At 42.7% G+C, this 21,019-nt stretch overlaps 2 protein-coding genes across 2 annotated transcripts in view; one reads left to right on the plus strand and one right to left on the minus strand.

The window, feature by feature from the left end:
* Window positions 1-8,876, plus strand: part of ric1 (RIC1 homolog, RAB6A GEF complex partner 1) — a 49,083-nt gene extending 40,207 nt beyond the window's left edge. The window contains exons 17-27 of the mRNA XM_033646693.2: window positions 474-612; window positions 705-821; window positions 1,901-2,308; window positions 2,432-2,743; window positions 2,953-3,111; window positions 3,339-3,475; window positions 3,679-3,959; window positions 4,285-4,497; window positions 4,612-4,789; window positions 4,884-5,072; window positions 5,441-8,876. Of these exons, the coding sequence (XP_033502584.1) occupies window positions 474-612; window positions 705-821; window positions 1,901-2,308; window positions 2,432-2,743; window positions 2,953-3,111; window positions 3,339-3,475; window positions 3,679-3,959; window positions 4,285-4,497; window positions 4,612-4,789; window positions 4,884-5,072; window positions 5,441-5,756 (2,449 nt within the window). The 3' untranslated portion in view covers window positions 5,757-8,876. The remainder of the gene's footprint in view (window positions 1-473; window positions 613-704; window positions 822-1,900; window positions 2,309-2,431; window positions 2,744-2,952; window positions 3,112-3,338; window positions 3,476-3,678; window positions 3,960-4,284; window positions 4,498-4,611; window positions 4,790-4,883; window positions 5,073-5,440) is intronic.
* A 76-nt stretch (window positions 8,877-8,952) lies between these two features.
* ermp1 (endoplasmic reticulum metallopeptidase 1) overlaps window positions 8,953-21,019 on the minus strand; it is a 32,641-nt gene continuing 20,574 nt past the window's right edge. Inside the window, exons 12-15 of the mRNA XM_033647392.2 lie at window positions 20,370-20,572; window positions 20,153-20,268; window positions 18,845-19,008; window positions 8,953-18,162 (exon numbers count right to left, since the gene is read on the minus strand). Of these exons, the coding sequence (XP_033503283.2) occupies window positions 17,986-18,162; window positions 18,845-19,008; window positions 20,153-20,268; window positions 20,370-20,572 (660 nt within the window). The 3' untranslated portion in view covers window positions 8,953-17,985. The remainder of the gene's footprint in view (window positions 18,163-18,844; window positions 19,009-20,152; window positions 20,269-20,369; window positions 20,573-21,019) is intronic.

Below are 21,019 nucleotides of genomic sequence, written 5' to 3' on the forward strand. Positions count from 1 at the left end.
AAGAGCAGTCAAATACTGTCACCTTTCGTACTGGGGATTTGTTCAAATACCTTAAAGTTAAAGTCCTCCAAGTCTTTGCCTTGGTTTTTTTCTTTCTTCATTAGTGTTTTTACCTGAAGGCCATGATACTAAATTATAATATGCTCACCTCTTTTTCACTATATATAGGGTACATTTTCAAAGTCAATAGCAATCCTGTGTAAATCTAGGGATATATTTAACCACGAGGCCCTGTATATAATTTACTACTCACTTATACTTCCTAATAAATCTCACTGTGTGGAATTTTTGGAAAATAGCTTACATTGCTAATGATGTAGGACAGGAATATACAAGCTTTTGCCTCTGCCTAATCCTTTTCAGTCACTACTGAATACATAGACTGTTGATTTTGTTTATACTGTTTGTGTTTTTTATACTTTCTGTATTATGTGTGATGATTAAATAAAACACTATACTATACTATGTTCCAGTCCACACCCGACAGCCAGCGTTGAGTTGTTGCAGGAGGTGTCAATGTCTCGCTACATCCCTCACCCTGCCCTCGTGGTCTCCGTCACGCTCACCTCTGTGCGCACAGAAACAGGCATCACATTGAAAGCCCCGCAGCAGGTAACACACGTACACACACACATATACACTGAACTTTCCTGTCTCTTTAAGTGTGTTCGCATTCATGTTTTACGTGTGTGTGTCCATCTCAGGCCTGCATGGCAGAGAGCATCATGTTGAATCTGGCTGGCCAGTTGATCATGCTGCAGAGGGACCGTTCAGGACCACAGGTACGAGAGAAGGAGACGCCTGCCAACAACAAAAAGCTGGTGAGTCTGAACAATAGGCAGTGCAGTGGTCTCAAGTTACACTTTTGTGTTGTGCACCAGTGCTTCAAGAACTTGTTTTTTCCCTCCTGTGCTTTTTCAAAAACAAAATGCAGGAAAAAATGCGGAACTAATATTAATGCAGCCTTCTTCAATTTTACAAACAATCAAAGTTGTGCAACATTTAACATTTAACACTTTATGTAAACTGCCTAACCAGCTTTGTATTATAACAATGTGGGTACTATCTGTAAAAAGATTATGGTACTCTTCCCTCCATCTTACCAAGAGCCAGATCTCGCTGCTCATCATCTCTCAGCTAAAATTTGCTGGACGACCTGAATACATAATCTGGCGGATTTTCCCAGGCTCTTGGGCTGTTGTTCAAAGTATTGTAATTCTGCATTTTCATATGCCCACCACCACAGACACAGAGTATAGAAGCAGCTCAATCTGTTAGTTGTTGTTTTTTTACCTCTTGAGCAAATGCCACAGCCCCTTTCCTCTGTTTTTGATGGTCATATAGAGCCAATTTCAGAAGTATTTGCGTCTTTCGACTGCATAGACAGTCCAGTTTTATGAAAAGACATCTTTTCAGCAGTGGAATACTTCTTTAAGGTGAGTCTTCTACAACCTCAAAGGGACTCTATGCAAAATTCAAAGCGTATGAGTTGGCAACAGTGCTGACAGAGCTAACGGTGTTAACTAGGGGGAACAGGAGGGTGGGCGCTAAGCTTTCACATCACTGTCACCTCGATATCAGTGTTAACTGCCGTATGTGCGCAGTGCAAGAGCGATGGGCGAGTCAGTGGGATACGCACATGCACTGACTGACAAACCACAGAGGAGCTGGGATTGCAACACACAGAGGTAGTTGAAGTCACTCTCTGGTCAGGACAACATTACTCCCCTGTACATTTGCATAGCAAATAGTGGTTTGCTGCTATTTTACATTCAGAACATGAATATAATATTAATGTCTGAGATTGTCTCTGAATGTCATATAGAATCTAAAGCAGCATGTTACCCATATGCTGTGTTACATTTTTATTATTAAATCCCTATAACACTTTCTCCCTTAGCTACCATTTTGTCCTCCGGTGGTGCTGGCCCAGTGTGTGGAGAATGTGTGGACCACCTGTCGCTCCAACAAGAAGAAGCGCCACCTGCTGGAGGCCCTGTGGTTGTCCTGCGGTGAGGCAGGCATGAAAGTCTGGCTGCCGCTGTTTCCTCGAGACCATCGCAAGCCCCACTCCTTCCTCTCCAGGCGCATCATGCTGCCCTTCCACATCAACATCTACCCTCTTGCCGTGCTGTTCGAGGATGCCCTGGTGCTGGGGGCAACCAATGAGACTGTGCTCTATGACGGGCTGCAGGGATCCTCCGAGCCACTCGAGGCGCTGTTTCCCTTCTGCACCGTAGAGAGGACTTCCCAGATCTACCTCCATCACATCCTGAGGCAGCTGCTTGTTCGCAACCTGGGTGAACAGGTACATGAGGCTTCCTATCTCATCCCCTCAGCTGGGTCAATAAGTGGTGGTGATACTACCTGTGGTTGTTTGCACACCTACAAAGTCCAATATTTCTGCTCTTTAATGTTCCCTCTCCCGCAGGCTTTGATGCTGGCTCAGTCATGTGCCTCCCTCCCCTACTTCCCCCACGTCATGGAGCTGATGGTGCACGTTGTGCTGGAAGAAGAGGCAACGTCGCGGGAGCCCATCCCAGACCCTCTGCTGCCCACCGTGGCCAAGTTCATCACTGAGTTCCCCCTCTTCCTCCAGACCATCGTCCACTGTGCCAGGAAGACGGAGTATGCCCTGTGGAACTACCTGTTTGCCGCTGTGGGAAACCCCAAAGATCTATTTGAGGAATGTCTCATGGCTCAAGACCTGGACACAGCAGCCTCCTATCTGATTATACTGCAGGTAGTGACACACATATTCAGTTAGCCTTCCACAGTGTAATGCAGGGGTTATCAGACAGCCTAGGACAGAAACATGAAAAAAGTCTCAGTCATACTCCCACCTCAGATAAAATCGTCGCCTGACTAAATCTGTTTAGGGTGTCATGATATCATAAAATGCTCACATAGTCTCCACCTTTCTCCGTCTCTTCCATTTATCCATCTGTAAAGAATATGGAGGTTCCTGCAGTGAGCAGACAACACGCCACTCTACTCTTCAACACGGCGCTTGAGCAGGGCAAGTGGGACCTCTGCCGGCACATGATCCGATTCCTCAAAGCCATTGGCTCTGGGGAAATGGAGACTCCGCCCCCGACACCTACCACTCAGGTAAAGAACTTCAAATAATCTCCGCAAACATTAATTTCCTTTTCTTACCACTTTTCGTAGACTGTCTATAGGTATCAGTTAAGGAAAAGTTATCAGGTCTTCAGGCAAATGAACTGAGATCACATGTTCAGTGTTTTCCATTTCAGCAGATCAGACACCCCATCATGCTTTGTACCGACAAACATACTGTAAACATAAAATAGTGAACTGTTAATTTTTGTCTTTAGGAACCCAGCTCAACAGGCGGTTTTGAGTTCTTTAGAAATCGAAGCATCAGTTTGTCACAGTCAGCAGACGCCATCACTACGGGCAAGTTCAACCTGCAGAAGACTTTCAGTATGCCCTCCGGACCCTCTGCTAAAGGGTATGGACACACACACACACACACACACAGTGACACAGAGTCCTGCATGGGTCTGATTTTGAAGACCCAACCTAAAGCAGGACTTTGCATTAATTCATATTTTAAGTACTGGTGCTCTTGTGTTTTGCTTAAATTGTTCTCATCTAAATGTTTCCACATTTTCTCTCTCTACCTCTCCTTCTCCCTGTGTTAATTCCTGTCAGTCGGGATGTGGAGTGCGCAGAGAACATGTATATCGACATGATGCTCTGGCGCCATGCCCGCCACCTCCTTGAGCAGGTACGCCTCCGCGACCTGGGTTGCTTCTCTGCACAGCTGGGCTTCGAACTCATCGGCTGGTTGTGTCGCGAACGAAACCGCGTGGCCCGCGTTGAGGATTTTGTGTCTGCATTGAAGAAACTCCACAAGGATTTTCTCTGGCCCTTCCCAGTTATTCCTGTGGGAAGCATCAGCTCACCTCTGAAGAACGGACGGTGTCGCACAGGTGAGTGACACAGGACTCAGGCAGTACAGAAGCTGCCCAGAAAAGGAACCAAATCTTGAGGAGTCTGTTTTTACAGAAGTGCTGTTTTTCAGCTATGTTGTTTTACACATCAGACATCACTGAAAGCTCAACATTGTAAACCTTAAATTTAGACTGATTAGTGGCTGCAGCAAATGAGGAACAGATTGATTTGTTAGCGAGCTAAAAAGCACACAGAAAGGGAACAAGCCATACTTGCTTTATTTTATACATTATTAATATCAATATGTGAACTTGGGTTTCTCTTTTCCAATATATCATGATGTTGTTTTCTTGTCACTGTCAGTGCTGAGCACACGGCTGTTAAAGTCGCAGTCAGCCGACAGCCTGTTGAACAGCGACATGGACACAGCACCCCCTCAGGCATCTCCCACCAACCACACCTGGCTGGACGGGCTCGGGCAGAGGCCCAAAGACATGGACACGGCCTCGTCCGCTCACTCCACCCAGCACTCGCCACAGACGCATGACGCGTTCCTGTCCCTGCTCACCAACAAAGGTAATAAGACTTGAACTGTTCAACTATTAACACTCAAAAAAGGGACTCACTAGTTGTCACCAGCTTTTATTTTCCATAACCGTCCTTCTCTTGTTCATTTTTTCACCCCTCTAGTGGAAGAGTACAGCGTCGGCTCAGCCACAGACTTGACAGAGACCAGCTCAGTGGTGGATGGAGATTGGACGATGGTTGATGAAAACTCCTCCACTCTGAGCCTGAGCCAGGCTGAGCTGGAGCACATCTCCATGGAGCTGGCAAACAAAGGACCACACAAGTCGCAGGTGCAGCTCAGGTGAGATATCGTCACTAAACCTCACTTCCATGATCCTGCTGCTCTCTTTGTTTGACCCAGTGTGAATCTAAAGCAGCATTTCTGTGTCCCTCAGGTATCTCCTTCATGTGTTTATGGAGGCGGGCTGTCTCGAGTGGTGCGTAGTGATTGGTTTGATCCTTCGGGACGCCGGCGTCATAAAGCAGGTGATCGGCTTCCTGGACAGCCCCGAAGTTCCCCAAGAAACTGTGCAGAGTGTTCGTAACGGCTTATTAGCTGTCGACGCATGGGTCTCCACTGACTGGTGAGTGTGGCAGTCATGTTTTATGTTTCTCTGGCTCCTCGTAGTGCTCCTAATGGCATTTGCAAGAATCCAATAATGAAGACAGCTAATCAGAGCTGAGGAGTCTCAAATGCAGCTGTTAATCAGCTGTGGTGGATTCTAGAAAATACCATCAGAAGCACTAGGAGGAGGCAGAGGATCATGATTTTTTTTTTCACAGATTATTTGTCTTATGTACTACTGTCAGGACATGGTAACAATTTCAGTTGTTTTTATAATGATGTGATGAATGTGTTCGGCTGTTCTGGTAAAATAAAATCTTATATAATGGTGAAGAACATATACCTAGTTTAACCTTTTCCCATCCTTTGTCCCTCATCTTTTTCCAGTCTGGGATACAAACCATTTCTCAACCTGATCCAGCCGCAGCTCCAGCAGCTGATGGATTCAGCAGCTGAGCAGGTGCAGCCCGAGGCCTTCCAGCCCACCAGCCAGAGCTCCAAGCTCGGTGGCTCCGAGGGGCTGGGAGGTGCTGCGGTACCACGTGCAGAGGACAGTAGAGGAGTAGCGGCTCCGCTGGGCCTGGCCCTGCCCTCTCTGGAACCTGCAGGGGGTTTTCCCCGTCCCCCCTCTGAGGACTGTCCTCCCGAACAGACAGAGGAGCAGGGGGATGAAGAGGGAGCCTACGACTGCACCTTGTCCTGAAGCCCGGAGCCTCCTCTGGACTCTGAACTGTGAACTCGAGGCAAATAGAGGAGGAAGCAGCAGCAGCAGTGGCTGACTGGAAATTTTTGAAGTGTGCGTATGCCTGTGTGTGTGTGTGTGTGTGTGTGTGTGTGTGTGTGTGTGTGTGTGTGTGTGTGTGTGCGCGCAGAAAGTACCTCTCCTGCAGGTTCTTACTCCAGTCAGTATTATCCACTCTCCAGAATCACCCTTTGTGTCCATTAGAACCCCCATGTCTGTCGCTCTCTTATCAGCTCGGTATCCATGGGGGTTCTAATCACCCTTTGTGTCCATTAGAACCCCCATGGATACCGAGCTGATAAGAGAGCGACAGACAGCCAGGCTGGCACAGAGACACCACAGCACAACCGGAGATAGGGTTCAGTCTGATGGTTCCCCTCTAACAGGCCTCGTTTTACCAAAATGTGCTGTTAGACAAAAGGCCGCCAATGTCAGTTTGTGTGTTTATACATCAGGTTGTGGTGTTTGGAGGCTGTAGACCAGCACAGGAAAGCACCAGTCTTTTTTTTTTTTTTTAATTATTATTCCAAGACAGATGTTTTGTGTGCGTAACTTTTCTTTGGCACTCATCCAAGTGCAACCTGGAGACTTTGAAATCTTAAGAGCTCCATTGTTTCCTTTGGTTTAATGCAAACAGTGCAAGAATCAGTTCAAAGACAAAAAAAACAAAACAAACCTGAGTGTATTTGCATCATGCTACATTGCTAAGCAAAATGTAGAACAAAGCTCTTGTCATGAACCATTTACAGGATGCACTGAAGTGTGTCTGAGCCTACAGTACAGCGTGCAGTTCTGTTTGTGTGCACAAGAGGTGTTTCATACTTTCATACCTCATATGATTTAAAAATATTTTGTGATACCTTTTTTCAATAATGTAACAGTGTACAAGATAATATTATTTTTCTATCAATTACAGCTTGTCCCTCCCTGTACAAAAGACAAAACTCATGGTATGAATTCTATGTAATTCTTGAGAAGTGACGACCTTAAGATTTCTAAGAAAGTGCTCTCTGAGAAGAATCCACTGTTGCGAGTGCAGACTAGTTTTTTACCACTGATCAGTACCTCTGTTCAGATTTTTTTCCCCATGCACCAATGCCCTGACTTTGTTGAAGTCCATGCCCAGAAGTGTCTGAGCCAGAATCAACCCGTCTGATCGTCTTCACAGTCCAGACTTTAAACAACAAGCAGATCAGTGCTGCGCCTTCACTAGGTGAGCATATTTGAGGCTGTAGTGTAAAAACCAAATCATGTGATGCTTTATCCAGCTTTTAAACACACTTTTGCTTTTCAGTCTCCATCTGGGAGATTCAAAATGTGTTTCCTATCATCAGAGAGGCAGATTGATAATACTGTGTTATTAAAGCCATCCTATTCTGTAGATGTTGTACCTATCCCTTGTTAAAAGAGCATCATCTCTGTCATCGGTAGTGTTAACGGTGACACGTCGGCATCATTTTTAAAGTGTGGATGAGATGGTTGTGTATTTGAGGAGTTCTTGTGTAGTTTGACCCTCATTCTCTGATAAGGACTTTATATTTCATCCAGTCCAATATGCATATCACATCCCTGAACCACTTGAGACAAGTAGATTAGCGAGCTTCTGTGTGGATTTATGAGTGTGTGTACCACATCGTATTGAGAACGTGTTGACATGTTTGGTGACTTTCATCGCATGCGAATTGATTTTATCGTATTAGTCCTGATCATTATTATTATTTATTGGCATCATAGCTGAGTGGTAATTACTGAATTGATGCTCGGTTGGTTTTTATGACTGATAACAGACTTTTCCCCCTTTAGTTAAAGGTCCAGTGTTTAGGATTTAGGGGGATATATTGGCGTACATGGTATATAATATTCATAACTGTGTTTTCTTTAGTGTATAATCACCTGAAACTAAGAACTGTTGTGTTTTCGTTACCCTGAATGAGCCCTTTATATCTGTATACGGAGCAGGTCCTCTTCCACGGAGTGTTCTACAGCAGCCCAGAACAAACAAACCAAACACTGGCTCTAGATAGGGCCGTTCACATTTTCGTGTCAGCCACCATAGCTCTGCACGCTTAGCACACAGGAGAAGTTTCAGTTGGTTGCAATGTTGCAATCTCACCGCTAGATGCCACTAAATCCTACACACTAGACCTTTAATCAAAGAAGTGTATTGGCGTCTACCACAAGCACTAAAAGGTTCATCACAGATTTGTCAGTATTATATTGTTCAATGTATTGAAATGTTACTCAGCTTTATTTTTTTATGTTCACTACTTCTTTTCCCCGGCAGATTGCTTTTACGTTTCACGATAGACCAAATCCTGTTTTGTAGATACATTTTTGCTCTCTTGTCGGCAAGTGCAAGACGAGTCGGGTGTGGGTGTCTCTTGGAATTTTCCTTTCTCCAGTGGTTTCTGTTTTATGAACTGCCTGTATTGTTAGAACACTCACTTTTCACGAAAGGGCAAAATGATGTACTGTCGTCACTCAACGTAAATCCCGTTCCAGCGGGCCCGCCTCCACTCTGAACAAGCCTACAGCCACACTACGCTGCTCTGCTGTAAGCTTTACTTGACTTGAAAACGGTAACATGACGAACCAAAGACTTTACGTCCAGAGGCCTTCTGTTTTAACTGGTTGCTTCGATTGAGCGTTTGATTCATTATGCAGAGGAGGGAAAAAAAAAAAAATCACACATCCTTACCCCATCCCTCTCATCTGAAACATAACCATTGATGCTCAAAACTAATGCTGACGGCATACAAGACAATTTCCTACGGAAATGAATATTGCAGATCTTTTCTGGTTTCTTTCTCTGCGGGCGAGGAGTGGTCGGTCAGGTGTGTCTCGTGGTACTCGGGTGTCACGTTCACTCAGAGGTGGACTGCGCTCCCTTCCTCCTGTGTACAGTTTAAAAAGTTTTGCCTGCTTCTCGACTCAGAGTATTATTTCTGGGGCAGCAGTAGCAAAGATCCTCAATGCAGTGTAAAGATACTCTCTTGTACATTTGCCTTTTCTACTCATGTTTGGTTTTCTACTTCATTTTTTTCCTTGTACATAAAGACCAATAAATTATTTTTAAAAATGGTTTGGCTGCCTGTGTTTCTAATTATAATCTAATCCGCTGTTTGTGTGTACATGTGGTGAATGCAATACAACCAACAACATAATAAGGGTTTTTAATTGCTGTACAAGTGCTAATTTAATTCAAGCATTTTGCATAATGTAAAATCATCCCGTCCATTCAATAGATGGATACCCTGTAACCAGATCAATCCCACTAATCCCAACAGTCATATCAATCACTTAATTCCAACAGACAGACAAATATGCAATCTTTAAAAAAGCAAAACAGCAGTTCAAGGAGTTAAAGTGTCAAATCAATCACAAAAAAAGAAAAACAATGATCAGTCATTTAAAAAAAAAAAAACACTCAATTTAACTCTCAGAACAAAAACTGAACAGCTAGAGAAGTAGGCAAGGGTGAAAAGTCAAGATGTTGTACAATAAAACACAGTATAGTACTATAACAAAACTGTTAACAAATTAAACATCTTTTTAAAAAATAAAAGGACATCCTCCGACAACAGGCATTAAGACATTTCAATGTGTATCCCAGAATAGATTTCAGTGAAATTGCTTATTCCTCGAGCTGATATGAACATCCGTGTGAGTGACTGATTTTAGTTTCCTTGACTGACTGTTACACTTGGACGTAGCTTTATCTTCATCACATGTGAGTTTACACTAAACAACAAAAAAAACGCTGCGCAGTGCATGGTCAGCCTTTCAGTCTTGACCATGTTACATTAATACATTAGATTTTGTCACAATTTGATTTCACTTTCTTCTAAAAGGAGTTTTTTTCTACGTTGAGCTCTCCAGCAGCGCTCGGTGTATGGTTCAGTCTAACAGTGGGAGCACCAACAGCGTTTACAGCAGTTCCTCGTGCATTCGTGCTTTTAGAATAACAACCCCATCTCTTGTTTTATATCAACCATCATCCCATTTAAAGGAGCTCTATATGATATTCAGAGCTTATCTGTGATTCAGAGGTTGTCTACACATGACTCTCAACATGGAGGTTTCTGAGCCAACGGCTAGCAGCTAACGGTGCTAACAAGCAACAGTGCTGACAGAGCTAATGGTGTTAACCCGGGGGGAGGACAGGAGGGTGGGTGCTACGCTTTTGTGATGCCATGGCCCTGATATCAGTGGTAACTGCCATATAAGAGCAGTGCAGAGCAGCAGCAATGAGCTAGCCAGTGGGCTTCCAATCACAACAAACAACAGAGAAGCTCAGACTAAGACACACACAGGGAGCGCGACTTCACCCTGCTCAGGACGCCATCACTCCACTATATCTTTACATAACAAATAGGTGTTTACTGCTGTATTAACGCTCTGAATATTGTATAGAGCTGCTTTAATATTGTAACTATAAACCACACTCAAAACAAAATGGCTGCCTCATCTTGAGATGATCTGTTAGAAACAAGTGGATTTTTAACAAACTGTGATGTTGGTGGAAATATGAACAACTTTAATACATCTGAAAAAAAAAACACTTTTAAACCCATCGTGTGTTTCCATGATGTCCTTTAGTCTCTTATAAAAATCAACCTCTTTGCCACTTTACAACAGATTTTTAGAAAAATATCCATTTACACTTGTTAATAAAGCTTTATCTCCCATAGACACTCTGCATATCAACTGAAGCACGTTCAATAAAGCAGATTTAGACCACTGTCTGTCACTTAAAGCAGCGTCTGTATCGCCGCCACACAGCACTTATGGATATCTCCTCACACTGATGTACAGTGAGTGTGTGTTTGTGTTTCTGCTGCAGACTGGTGTTGACTCCATTATGAACAGCTGTAGAGCAGCACAGAGTTACAGCGATACTTCAGATCCTTTAAAGTGGGGCTGTTTGAGGTACTTATTCATTGTGATTGTATTACCTACAGTAGATGGTGGTCAGCACTCTTCCAGTTTGGAGAAGCAGGCAGGAGTACCAGCGCGGAAGCTGAGCAATATACTGCTGTGGACAATCAGTGTTAGTTCAAGTGTATGCAATACTGAGAGTATTTTCATCACTGTACCTTCCTGCAGACGACCGTTTCTGACAGGAAAGCAGTTAACTGCTTCAGTTCCCCATCTATGCTCTTGTCAAAGCCAGACTGCATTGGCAAAAATAGTAATTTTAACTCACTGAACATGGAAGCTGCTGGTCTACCTCTACCTTGATCAGTTAGTTTAGTTGTTATATTTTGTGACTTCAGTGAATCTGACCTAACCCTTTGAAAGGCCAGAGTCACACAGTAACAAACAAACTAGAGATGCACGGTATTGTATTTTTTGTCGATATCCTATATGCTGATATGTAACAACTCATTTAGTCTGAGTGGGTGGAAGTTCACTGCATAGATCAGCCTCTCATTGGGTGGAACGAGCCACCCGCTGAAATCCCGCCCTACCACCTCCGGTTGTCATAGTCGACAAACGTCCTTTACTAACTTTTGCGGTGTTTGATCTTCGTTATTTTTGTGGGCGTGTTACACCAAATCTGTTTCCCTCTGGCAATATTTTTGCAAGCGCACCGTTGCTGTGGCACTGCCCAGAACGATTGTGATTTGTTGAAAGAAATAAAAAAAGCCGGGGCGTTTTTTTCCTCCAATCTTAAAGTGAGAGTTGGCGCAGCCAGACCCTTCTTTTCTTGAGAAAGGTCTGGTGAGCAAGACTACAACTCATTTGACCGATAACCAATATCAATATATCCACTTTTTTTCTCTACCTAATTTTAGTAATCATCAAGTCTCCTCTGTAGTGGAATTAACATCATACTTTGCATGCATACTCTTATTGTGATGGCCCACCAGCAGATGGACACATGAAATACAATACTTTTTAATAAATGTAACATTCATTCATTGCGCAATATAAGAAAAAGCGTGTTGGCCAATTCTGATAGTTAATTTTAAACCCGATTTTGTCCTATGCCGATGATGTACTGTTATTACAGGCATGTTGGCTGATTCCGATATTTTATTTTACAGCCAATATCAGCTGATACCAATGACGTCCCGATATTATCGTGCAACCCTAAAACAAACTAACCTACCGAGGCAGCGGTAGACCAGCAGCTGTGTGCTGTTTTTCTCAATGGAGTCTGGCTTAGAAGAGAACGATACAATAGCTTCAGTTCCCTGTCGGAAGTTGCCGTCTGATGGCTTAGTAAAGCAGAGAAAAAATTCTAAATACAGTGTACATTTAAACTGATAGATAAAAGGACCTTCTTTTAGGTAGCTTAAATACATTTTGTTGCTCACCTTTCCACAGCAGTACTTGCTTAGCTTCCATGTCAGTACTCCTGCTTCTCCAAACTGGGGGTGTAGCGACTGCCATCTACTATAGGTAATACACGGACTATGAATAAGTGCCGCCTCATATAGCCCCACCTAAAAAGATCCAAACTATCCCTTTAATGCAGCAACATCTGTTTCAGGAAGAAATGGTTAAAGATGGACCATACTATTTTCCCCCTTTGTTTTAGCACATTTACATTATAGCCGACTATTTCCCATGTACAGTATTTTTCCAGCAGGCAGCTTTCAGTCTCTGTTAGACATCTGGAAAAATATATCAAAGTGAATAGCATGTCTTGTCCCACTGCTGTCAAGGTTACAGTTATTTGACGTATATATGATCTGTGGTAAATGGCTGAAATGTACAACAAAAACAAATAATCCCACAGGTATGGTCCTTTAACAAAAACAGTGGAGGAGAGGTATAAAATCTCTAGTGTTGACAACTATTTCACCGGCCAATTAAATGTAACATCTTCTTTCCAGTCAAAGTCAAATTCGTAGCAGCAGTTGTCTAATGTTTTGCTTGTCGAAAGGACGCTAACATATTTTCATACTGCAGTCAGCTGATAAGACCATCTGGCTTTTGACAAAAACAATGTCACCTGCTCTGGAGCTTTCAATTGTATCACACTATCTTCCTCAGCAGATTGAGTTAGAGTACTTTGAGGACTTCTCGTTACACATCGTGCATAAAAGAAGGAGCATAGTAGGACGATCTGTTTTTCTGTCCGCCAAGTGCTGTCGAAGGCTGTGATGGATTTTACGTTCAAACTTTACAACAGACAAAAATTCACGTGCATAAAAACTCTGTACAGTGCAGCACCTGATAGCTTTTAAGACCACTGAGACGTTTGTGTCCACAACAGTAAACATTTTGTGTTTCTTTGGAAGCAAAATGTTAAGGCCTCCGTTATGTCAGCATTTCTTATTTTTGTGTGTGACTGAAGCCAAACGGACAACATGGATCACAACAACACGTCACCGGGTGTAACACAAAGTGGATGAAAGACGATTTTGCTCAGTTGATCTCCCAAGTGCAAACAATCTCCCAAGTCTTTTACAACCCGATGCCACCTGTGATAACATATGAGAGGAGTCAAACTGCTGACAAGCAGCAACGTGACTTTTGCGTTTAAAAGATTTCATCAGAGTGTGGGACTGACAGCAGGGAGGGGACGGTCTGACTAAGCGATCAAAAACACGATGGAACCACTCTGCTGTTAGCAGAAAACAGAGGTAGCCCAGAGACAAACATGATGATGCTTTATAATCCATCAATATAATCTCTCTCTAACATTAGTTAGCTAAGTCATTTAAATCTTTCCAACAGTAACATTCAAACCAGTCTTTACGAGAACATTAATAGCTGTTATCTTGGTGTCGGACACTAAGTTTGATCATAGTGGAGGTAGTGGTGACACTGAAGGGGCCTTTATACACTATCAGAAGGGCTTGTCAGATGGTCGCATATAGAGGCAAAGTCCCTTTCCTTCTGGCGGACCACCATGGCTCCTTATTTCGGAAAAAAATATGTATGGTAGTCAATGGCAAGAGACAAATCATCATCTGAATTGTAGCAATATTATGTTGCAGTTGTAGTTTGTTGTAAAACAGTTTAAGTATAACCCTACATTCATGTGGTGTAGGATATTCTGAAAACAGAGTTCCTGATTGGGAAAATTCCCATGACCACCCCCTCAAATCTGAATGACAATTTGGGAAGGCTGCAAATTTGGAACACAAGTTGCTGAGTTGATGTCATATATGCAGAAACATAGCAGATGAAAGTAAATGTTGGGTTGGTGGGAATATATTTGGTATTAGTTCACATTATGAATGTCAGTTTTTGTTTACATGTAACTTGTAATATGGTATTAGGTTATAACAGTCGCTGCCCACTTCGTGACCCAGATAAGCTAGAAAAGTTAGTTATTAGCAGTTATCAGGTAAAGCAATATTTCAGTAGTTTCGGGGGATGTGCTGGTGCAGCAACAAGTCTGGGACAAAATCACTTTATGATGTAAAGCTTCAAACTGTTGTCAAAGTATTGTTTAAATGCTCTGACACATCTATGTAATGGCTATGTTTTTCCACATTTCGACCTTAAGATCCTGATCACACTAAAGTCAGCGATACCATTTCCCGGCTCAGGAAATAGGATCATTGCAGAGGAGCACATGAGCACAGCCTTAGACTGTAAGAAGACATATTTAGAAGGACAACAGAGGATCGCCAAAGTCATGACATAAATTTCTCTCTTGATAAAGCTGTGATGACTCTGTGTTTTGTACCAGGATGTTCTCACAAAAGCACCGGCTCTTGCTTATTCTTGAACTTTCCGGTTGCTTAAAAGGCTTGGAGTCACTGGGTAAAATGCAGCAGGTGAGATAACAATACATTTGTGTATGGAACATAGCTAAGTTAGCCATAGCGTTGCTAAAAGCTAGCTAACTGGGGTTAGTTATATTGTGTGAGACGAGATCTACTTCACTGAGCAATTTCACACAAAACTAAATGGCATTACAACACTGTGACTTTCTTGACTTGCAAATTATCTTTTAAACTGGCAAACATCACGTGTTACTCATTGCGCAATTGACACAGGATCAAAAGTCTCTTGCCGTTGACTATCATATATATGTTTTCAGAAATAAGGTCCCATGGGGGACACCAGAAGTGGAGATGCTTCGCCTCCCCCGACACCTTTCTGATGCCGGGCAGTGGAATCTGTGTATGACCCTTTCTATAAGCTTCCAAAACCAGCATTAACACCCATTTCACACTGGGCCTGGTGGAGGTGAGAGAGGAGCAAGGGATTGACCTTTTCTTTAGCTCTCTTTTTTCATTCCTGACTAAACTATTTCTGTCACTTTTCATGTGAGCAACCAAGTGCAACACTATGAAGGCCTTCCAAGAGAGACTAACCTTTATCCCCATGTTTAAACAGCTAGCTTTTCACTCTGCCCTCCAGTGTGTGAAGACAACATGTGGTACAAACCACTTCCTTTCTAGTGTAATCCGGCCCTGACGGTAACACGGTGTTCTATGTGGTCAACTTTGTGAAGTAGACACGTAGCACAGGTCATATTAACAAGGTTGTGGTTGTGATACTTGGGCTCTAGACAATAAAAAGATGCAGCTCCACATGAGATGAGTGATATATAAAAAAAAATATTAGCAACACACACCATAAAATGAGTGGACAACAGTTACTGGTAGAAGCGTCCGCAGCAGCATCAATGCATAAATATACATTCACAGAACCATTTCAGCACAACTTGAAGGTCAGAAAAGTTACAGTAAATGAACAGTTTAGCAGAGTTCAGCTCCTCACTGGGTGGATGCTTAGCTAGATGTTTCTCAGTTGAGAGTTTACATGAGCAGAGTGGGCTAACAAGCTTCATCTACTGCTTCCCAAACGGATTACCGTTTTACAGCTCATTCTTGATTCTTTAACGCCGTCTCAATCATCTCTCTCTCTACAGATAAGATTATTTATGGTAAGAGAATTTAATTCCACCTGGAGCTATCTGCATATAACTGCTTTTCATAATGCTTTATCTTACAGGTCTGTTATTTCCTTATAATTTTCCATTTCCTGGAAATAACAATGCATTTTGGTACTAACATTGGTACTAACATTAGGGGTGTTAATCACAAGTTTAATCATGGTACAAAATGAAACTGATTGTTAAGAAAATACGATATTTGCTGATAGTACAAAGTTGGCCACTGTACTACTTTGATTCGATTCAATTCAATCTATATGAGATGATATCAGTAATTATCCTCAGTCTTTTTTTTTGGCTGCTTGCCATTATCGCCTGCACAGTTTGAATGTACAGGAAAGAGGTGCACTTGGATGGGAATGGTGACACAAACAACCTATGGGAATTTGAAAATGAAGGTGTATATTAAAGATGGCGATATGTAATGTTTACACTTGTTGATCACTGAATCGATATGTTGATTCAGATCGATGTATCATTACACCCCCAGTAAATATTCTTTTTTTATTATCTTATTCTTCAGATGTGTTGAAATGTGTGTTTGCCTGTACAATGATTTACACTTTTTGCACAGTCAGCTGGTAATTAAACAGGATTAAGTAATTGTGAGCATACTGATTGAACATGGTCTGCATAGTTCATTGCAGGATACTACTCGAAAATGATTCTGAAAATTCAGACCCATAAAATATAGCTTCACCCATTTTTTTTTCACTTGGATTAATTAAATATTTATATTGCTATATTGAGTTGTTGTAATTTGTATGTACATAGTTTTTACCTGGTTTAGTTTAGTTTATTAGGATCCCCATGAGCTACGGCATTGCAGCAGCTATTCTTACTGAGGTCCTGATGTTTAAAAATTTTGTTTTAATGCCATTTAAGTGAGAACAATTAACTCAAAATTCATAAAGGTCTGATTAACTTATCTCCATCTGCACTGGATAACTTTCCTCTAGGCCACAACTAAGGATTATTTTCAAAATTGATTAATCTTCTGTTTTCTCAACTGTTTAGTTTATGACACAGACATCCATTGGTGCTGCTGAGGACAGCTCGTAGCACAGACCAGAAGTCAAGTTTGAAAACAAGTACAAATACTTTTACAGTAAATGTCAAGAACCAACACCTCCACCTGAGACAGAACAAGCTGCCACTGGTGCTGTTAATGAGCGTGGAGTTGCATTGCTGGTTTCCCACCCAATCACCCTCAAGGCTCGGGAAATAGTTTTAAATCATAGGACATTCAGACGTTTCCCTGTGAGTTCTGGTCTCATCGAGCCCAAAATCACTACAAGTTTTCTTGAACACATCAGGCTGAAAACTTTAAGACCTCAACATTGACCTCTGCACAAAATCTTCAGGTAAGCTACTCCTTTTAAAGGACACATTGACATTTTGACTGAAGCCAGCTGTTTTCATTTAACAGGCACAGTTTTCTGCCTCTGCATGCCAGATTCTCTGACAATTAAAGCAGATTGTTGGCATTCCTCGTTGAAACACAGGCGTACGACTTGCTGCAAATCAGTGGTGTTATTGAGGAATGATAATGAGCGATTTCACAGTTAATACGAAAACTATTTGCTCAGAATATGAACAAGTGCATGTTGATGAAAAGTGACTTTTAAAGTGTCAAAGTTTCCAGTTAAAGTCGGAAGAGGGGTCGAACAAAAACTGCTCTCTTTGTTTCCCCTCCCAAACGGATCTATCAGTATGTTACTACACCTACAGTGCATATAGTGGTGGTGTCATTTCTGCAGAGGAAGCCAGAGACGCATCTAGTCTGAGAATAGCCCGAGTGGTTTGCTGATAAAGAGAGAGCAGGGGAAGTAGCCATGCGACGTTATTCATTCAGGAAGCATGAGAGAGGAAGAACAGGAGGAAGTGAGCAAGAGGGAAAGTGAGAAGGGGAGTTAGATGGATTGAGTAAAGCAAAGGCACGACAGATTGAGTACAAAAAAAAAAAAAAAAAAACTTAACCCCTTTGTTTCACTAACCCAGGAGTGAGCACGAGGCTTGCGGTGGCCAGTGCATCGGTCATCGAGTTAGTCAAGTCCGTAAGCGAATCGGCTTACCTCTGGCGTGTCTCAGCGCGTCTTCCTGCTTGGTTAGCTACTAAGCCTACTGACACAGTGATGGGGGTCTCTCAGGCAGGCTGGGAGGGAGCGTGAGTGTGTGTTAGAGTGTGCGTTTGTGTCAGAGAGAAAAGGCGTCAGGGCTGGTCCTCAGTATTGTTCCTTGAAATCTTTTCTATCTCACTCTGGGGCCCCTGCAACCCTCAGCTCTCCTCAGCGTCGGCCTCTGTGATGTGTGGCATCCTCAGTATCGGTACATGTCATAGGTACTGACCCAAGACGAAGGGAAAGCCCATGTGGGAAACTTGTGGAGGATTCCCTCCAGTTGAGCAGTCCTTCTATCTTGTCCAAAGAAATAGTGGGAAGAGATGGCAACAGAGATCATCCCCTCAGGGCCTGATGGGTCCGGATCTCTGGGAGGCTGAAAGAAGGAACGCCATGAATGTCAGACCAGCTGTTTAACCAGGCCCTACGAAAAATCACTTTGCCTTAGCTTTATTATGCTGCATGTGTTTCAGCTTATGCAATGGACTTTAGAAGAGTCTTTAAACAGTCATGGAGTTCGCTTGAACCCATGCAATTGTTAATGCAATTCAAATATAAGTCTCAAAAATTGGAGTTTAATGGTGTTCACATGACAGCAACACAGTCCAACTGTGTCCTGCCACGAGTTAATCTCCTGCAGACATCACTGACTGGGACCATGAGGTGAAGTTTTGCTATAGCTAGAGCTAGATATGCGAGGAATGAAAAAAATGGCATAAAAAACTAAGCATCTGTCTGGATACTTAAGTCTGTCAAAGGTGCAGCAGTACCTGAGGATTTATTGTGGGCAAGGAAAACCATCTTAAAGGGATAGTTTGACATGGTGGGAAATATGCTTATTTGAGTTAGATGGTTGTGTAGATATCTTAATTTCTTATTAATTTCTTATAACCAAAACTAACAGGTGACAGTGACAAACTGATGCTTTAACAGATTATCTCCTCTCCAAAAACAGAAAGCAGTTTGAATAATTCACATGACAAAAACACAAATAGCAGCAACATTAAATGTTAATAAGTACAACAAGTACAGAAAGCCCAGTAAGATGCAGACAGTACCTGTATTTCAAACCAGAAAGTCCACGTAGGGGCATCAAGGCCGTGGGAATAGAAGACAAAATATTCTCCGCTCAGGTCGAACTGAGGCGTCCCGTCACCGAAGGACCAGGTGGAGAGGCTGGCTCCTCGGTGAGGCATCAGATACAGGGACATGTGACTGGGACCTGCACAGGACAGGACACAAGTTAACATATATGCACACATACACACCTAGATCAACCAGCTGGATAATGAGTGTACACAAATGAAGCTGTTCTGGAGCTTTTGAGCGTACCACATGATCTTCCTCAGCAGATGGCGTTTGCTCAGTTGACGTATAAATTTGGGTGTTTACGATCCTTTTGACGAGATTTTTTAAAGCCACCACGGATGTGTTGATATGTCCTCACAGTGCTCAGACATCTACATCTCTATGACATCTCAGTGTTGAGGCTGTCAACTAATGTTTCCAAGATCAACGCTGAACTTTCAATCAATCATTTAACGTCTCAAAACGTCTCAACAGACATAATGTCAGTGCTGATGTAAACTCTCCATCCCATTTGATGTGTCTCTGGATATTTTCAGTATGCACAGCCACTGCTGCCTGCCCTGTCTGTGAATATGCTGCCGTCACCAGCCAAGATTCTTCTGCACTGCTCATATGGCTCAAGTCCAATTTAAGTCACGTAACATTGGTGTTGAGTTGCAAGTCTTTTTTATCATAGTGTTTCTCTCTACCTGCAAGTCCTAGAAAGAAGGCACCATTTTAGACGTAGTGTCCATCCATACTAACACGCCTGAAAATGCACATCACATGACTCATTTATTTGCTTGGAGTGATGACGAGTTTGAACTGTTACTGAAATTATCATAAGGCCGTCAAGGCAGCGGAAAACATAAACTGGGAGTTGTTACAAAGCAAATACGGCGACATATTGAAGCAGTACAGGGAGCATAATCCATCACCTGAGGGAGCTGTGGCGATGGGAAAGGAGCACTCACAATAAAAGGATGAAATTATAAAAGTTATGTTTTGGCTTGACATATTCTGTTACTGTTAAATTCTGATTGGGAAGCAAACATGGGTGTCTGCGTCATTGTTTTCCACCTATCCAGACTCAAACAAAAACCCCAGAGCAACCTCAGGGCAAAATGGGTCAGCCGTGTTTTTCAAAGGTCTCTGGTTTGGGAATGTGGACAAGCCAGAGAAGTTTGGACACTAGGCATAAACGTAGCAATAGTTATGCTTTTTAAAACAGAAACATATTCATGTGGATGCAGTCTTAGTGTATTTGTGTTGGTTTGGCGACATAAAGTGCTCCTGACCTTTCACACTGAAGGTCATCTTGATCGTCCCCCAGCTGGTCTCCTCTCTCGACAGCAGGCTGAACTCCACAGGAGAGCTGGGAGACACCTCTGGAGCAGGAAGGTACCAGTTCTTCCTGCAGATAGGAAGAATATAAAGTATTAAAGGTCCATATGTGAAGACAATTACATCAGAGCATGGAAACAATGCTGTCAGCTACAAGGCTGTGTTACTGACTTGCTGAGGAACTTCACAGGTAGGAACCAGGGGTAACCACAGAAGGGCCGGTCCTCACGGCAGCTGGTGCGAACGCTGTCGTTGATCTCGGGGATATGTGGTTGGATGTGCTGTATGCCTGTGTAGTCAAAACTATTGATCCACAGACCTGAGTCTTTGCTCTCCACCTGGCCCTGGAGATTGTGGAAGGTCCGTGTTGTATGCTGCAGGAAGGTACACGAACATTTTTCATTTATTTTTTTTTAGCGCACATCTTCCTCCAACCGGCCTTGTTCAATAGCTGTTTTAAAGAGTGACTTTCTGCCAAAATTACTCTCTGTGATTCACATCAGCAGGTGGAGGAGTGGAATCAAAGCACTTTTATTTTATCACAAAAACTCATGGAGAGATGTCATGGTGTGCAGCGTCCCAGTTACAAAAACATGCTATATACAGTAGAAGCTTTGTATTTCACCTGCTCCCAACAAAAGATTTTAATCATGTAGGCAGAGGCTGCTCTGCGGGATAGTCACTTGAGGCAGAACAAAAAAATTGACCGAACAAAATGCAATATAATTCTGCAGCAGAAGTGTTTTTTACAACATTAAACTGTTCATGTTGGATTTTTACCACTTTGAATACAATTTTTTTACAGAGCTGGAAAAGAAAAT

Source organism: Epinephelus lanceolatus, chromosome 19, assembly GCF_041903045.1.
Source record: "Epinephelus lanceolatus isolate andai-2023 chromosome 19, ASM4190304v1, whole genome shotgun sequence".
NCBI classification, from domain to species: Eukaryota; Metazoa; Chordata; class Actinopteri; order Perciformes; family Serranidae; genus Epinephelus; species Epinephelus lanceolatus.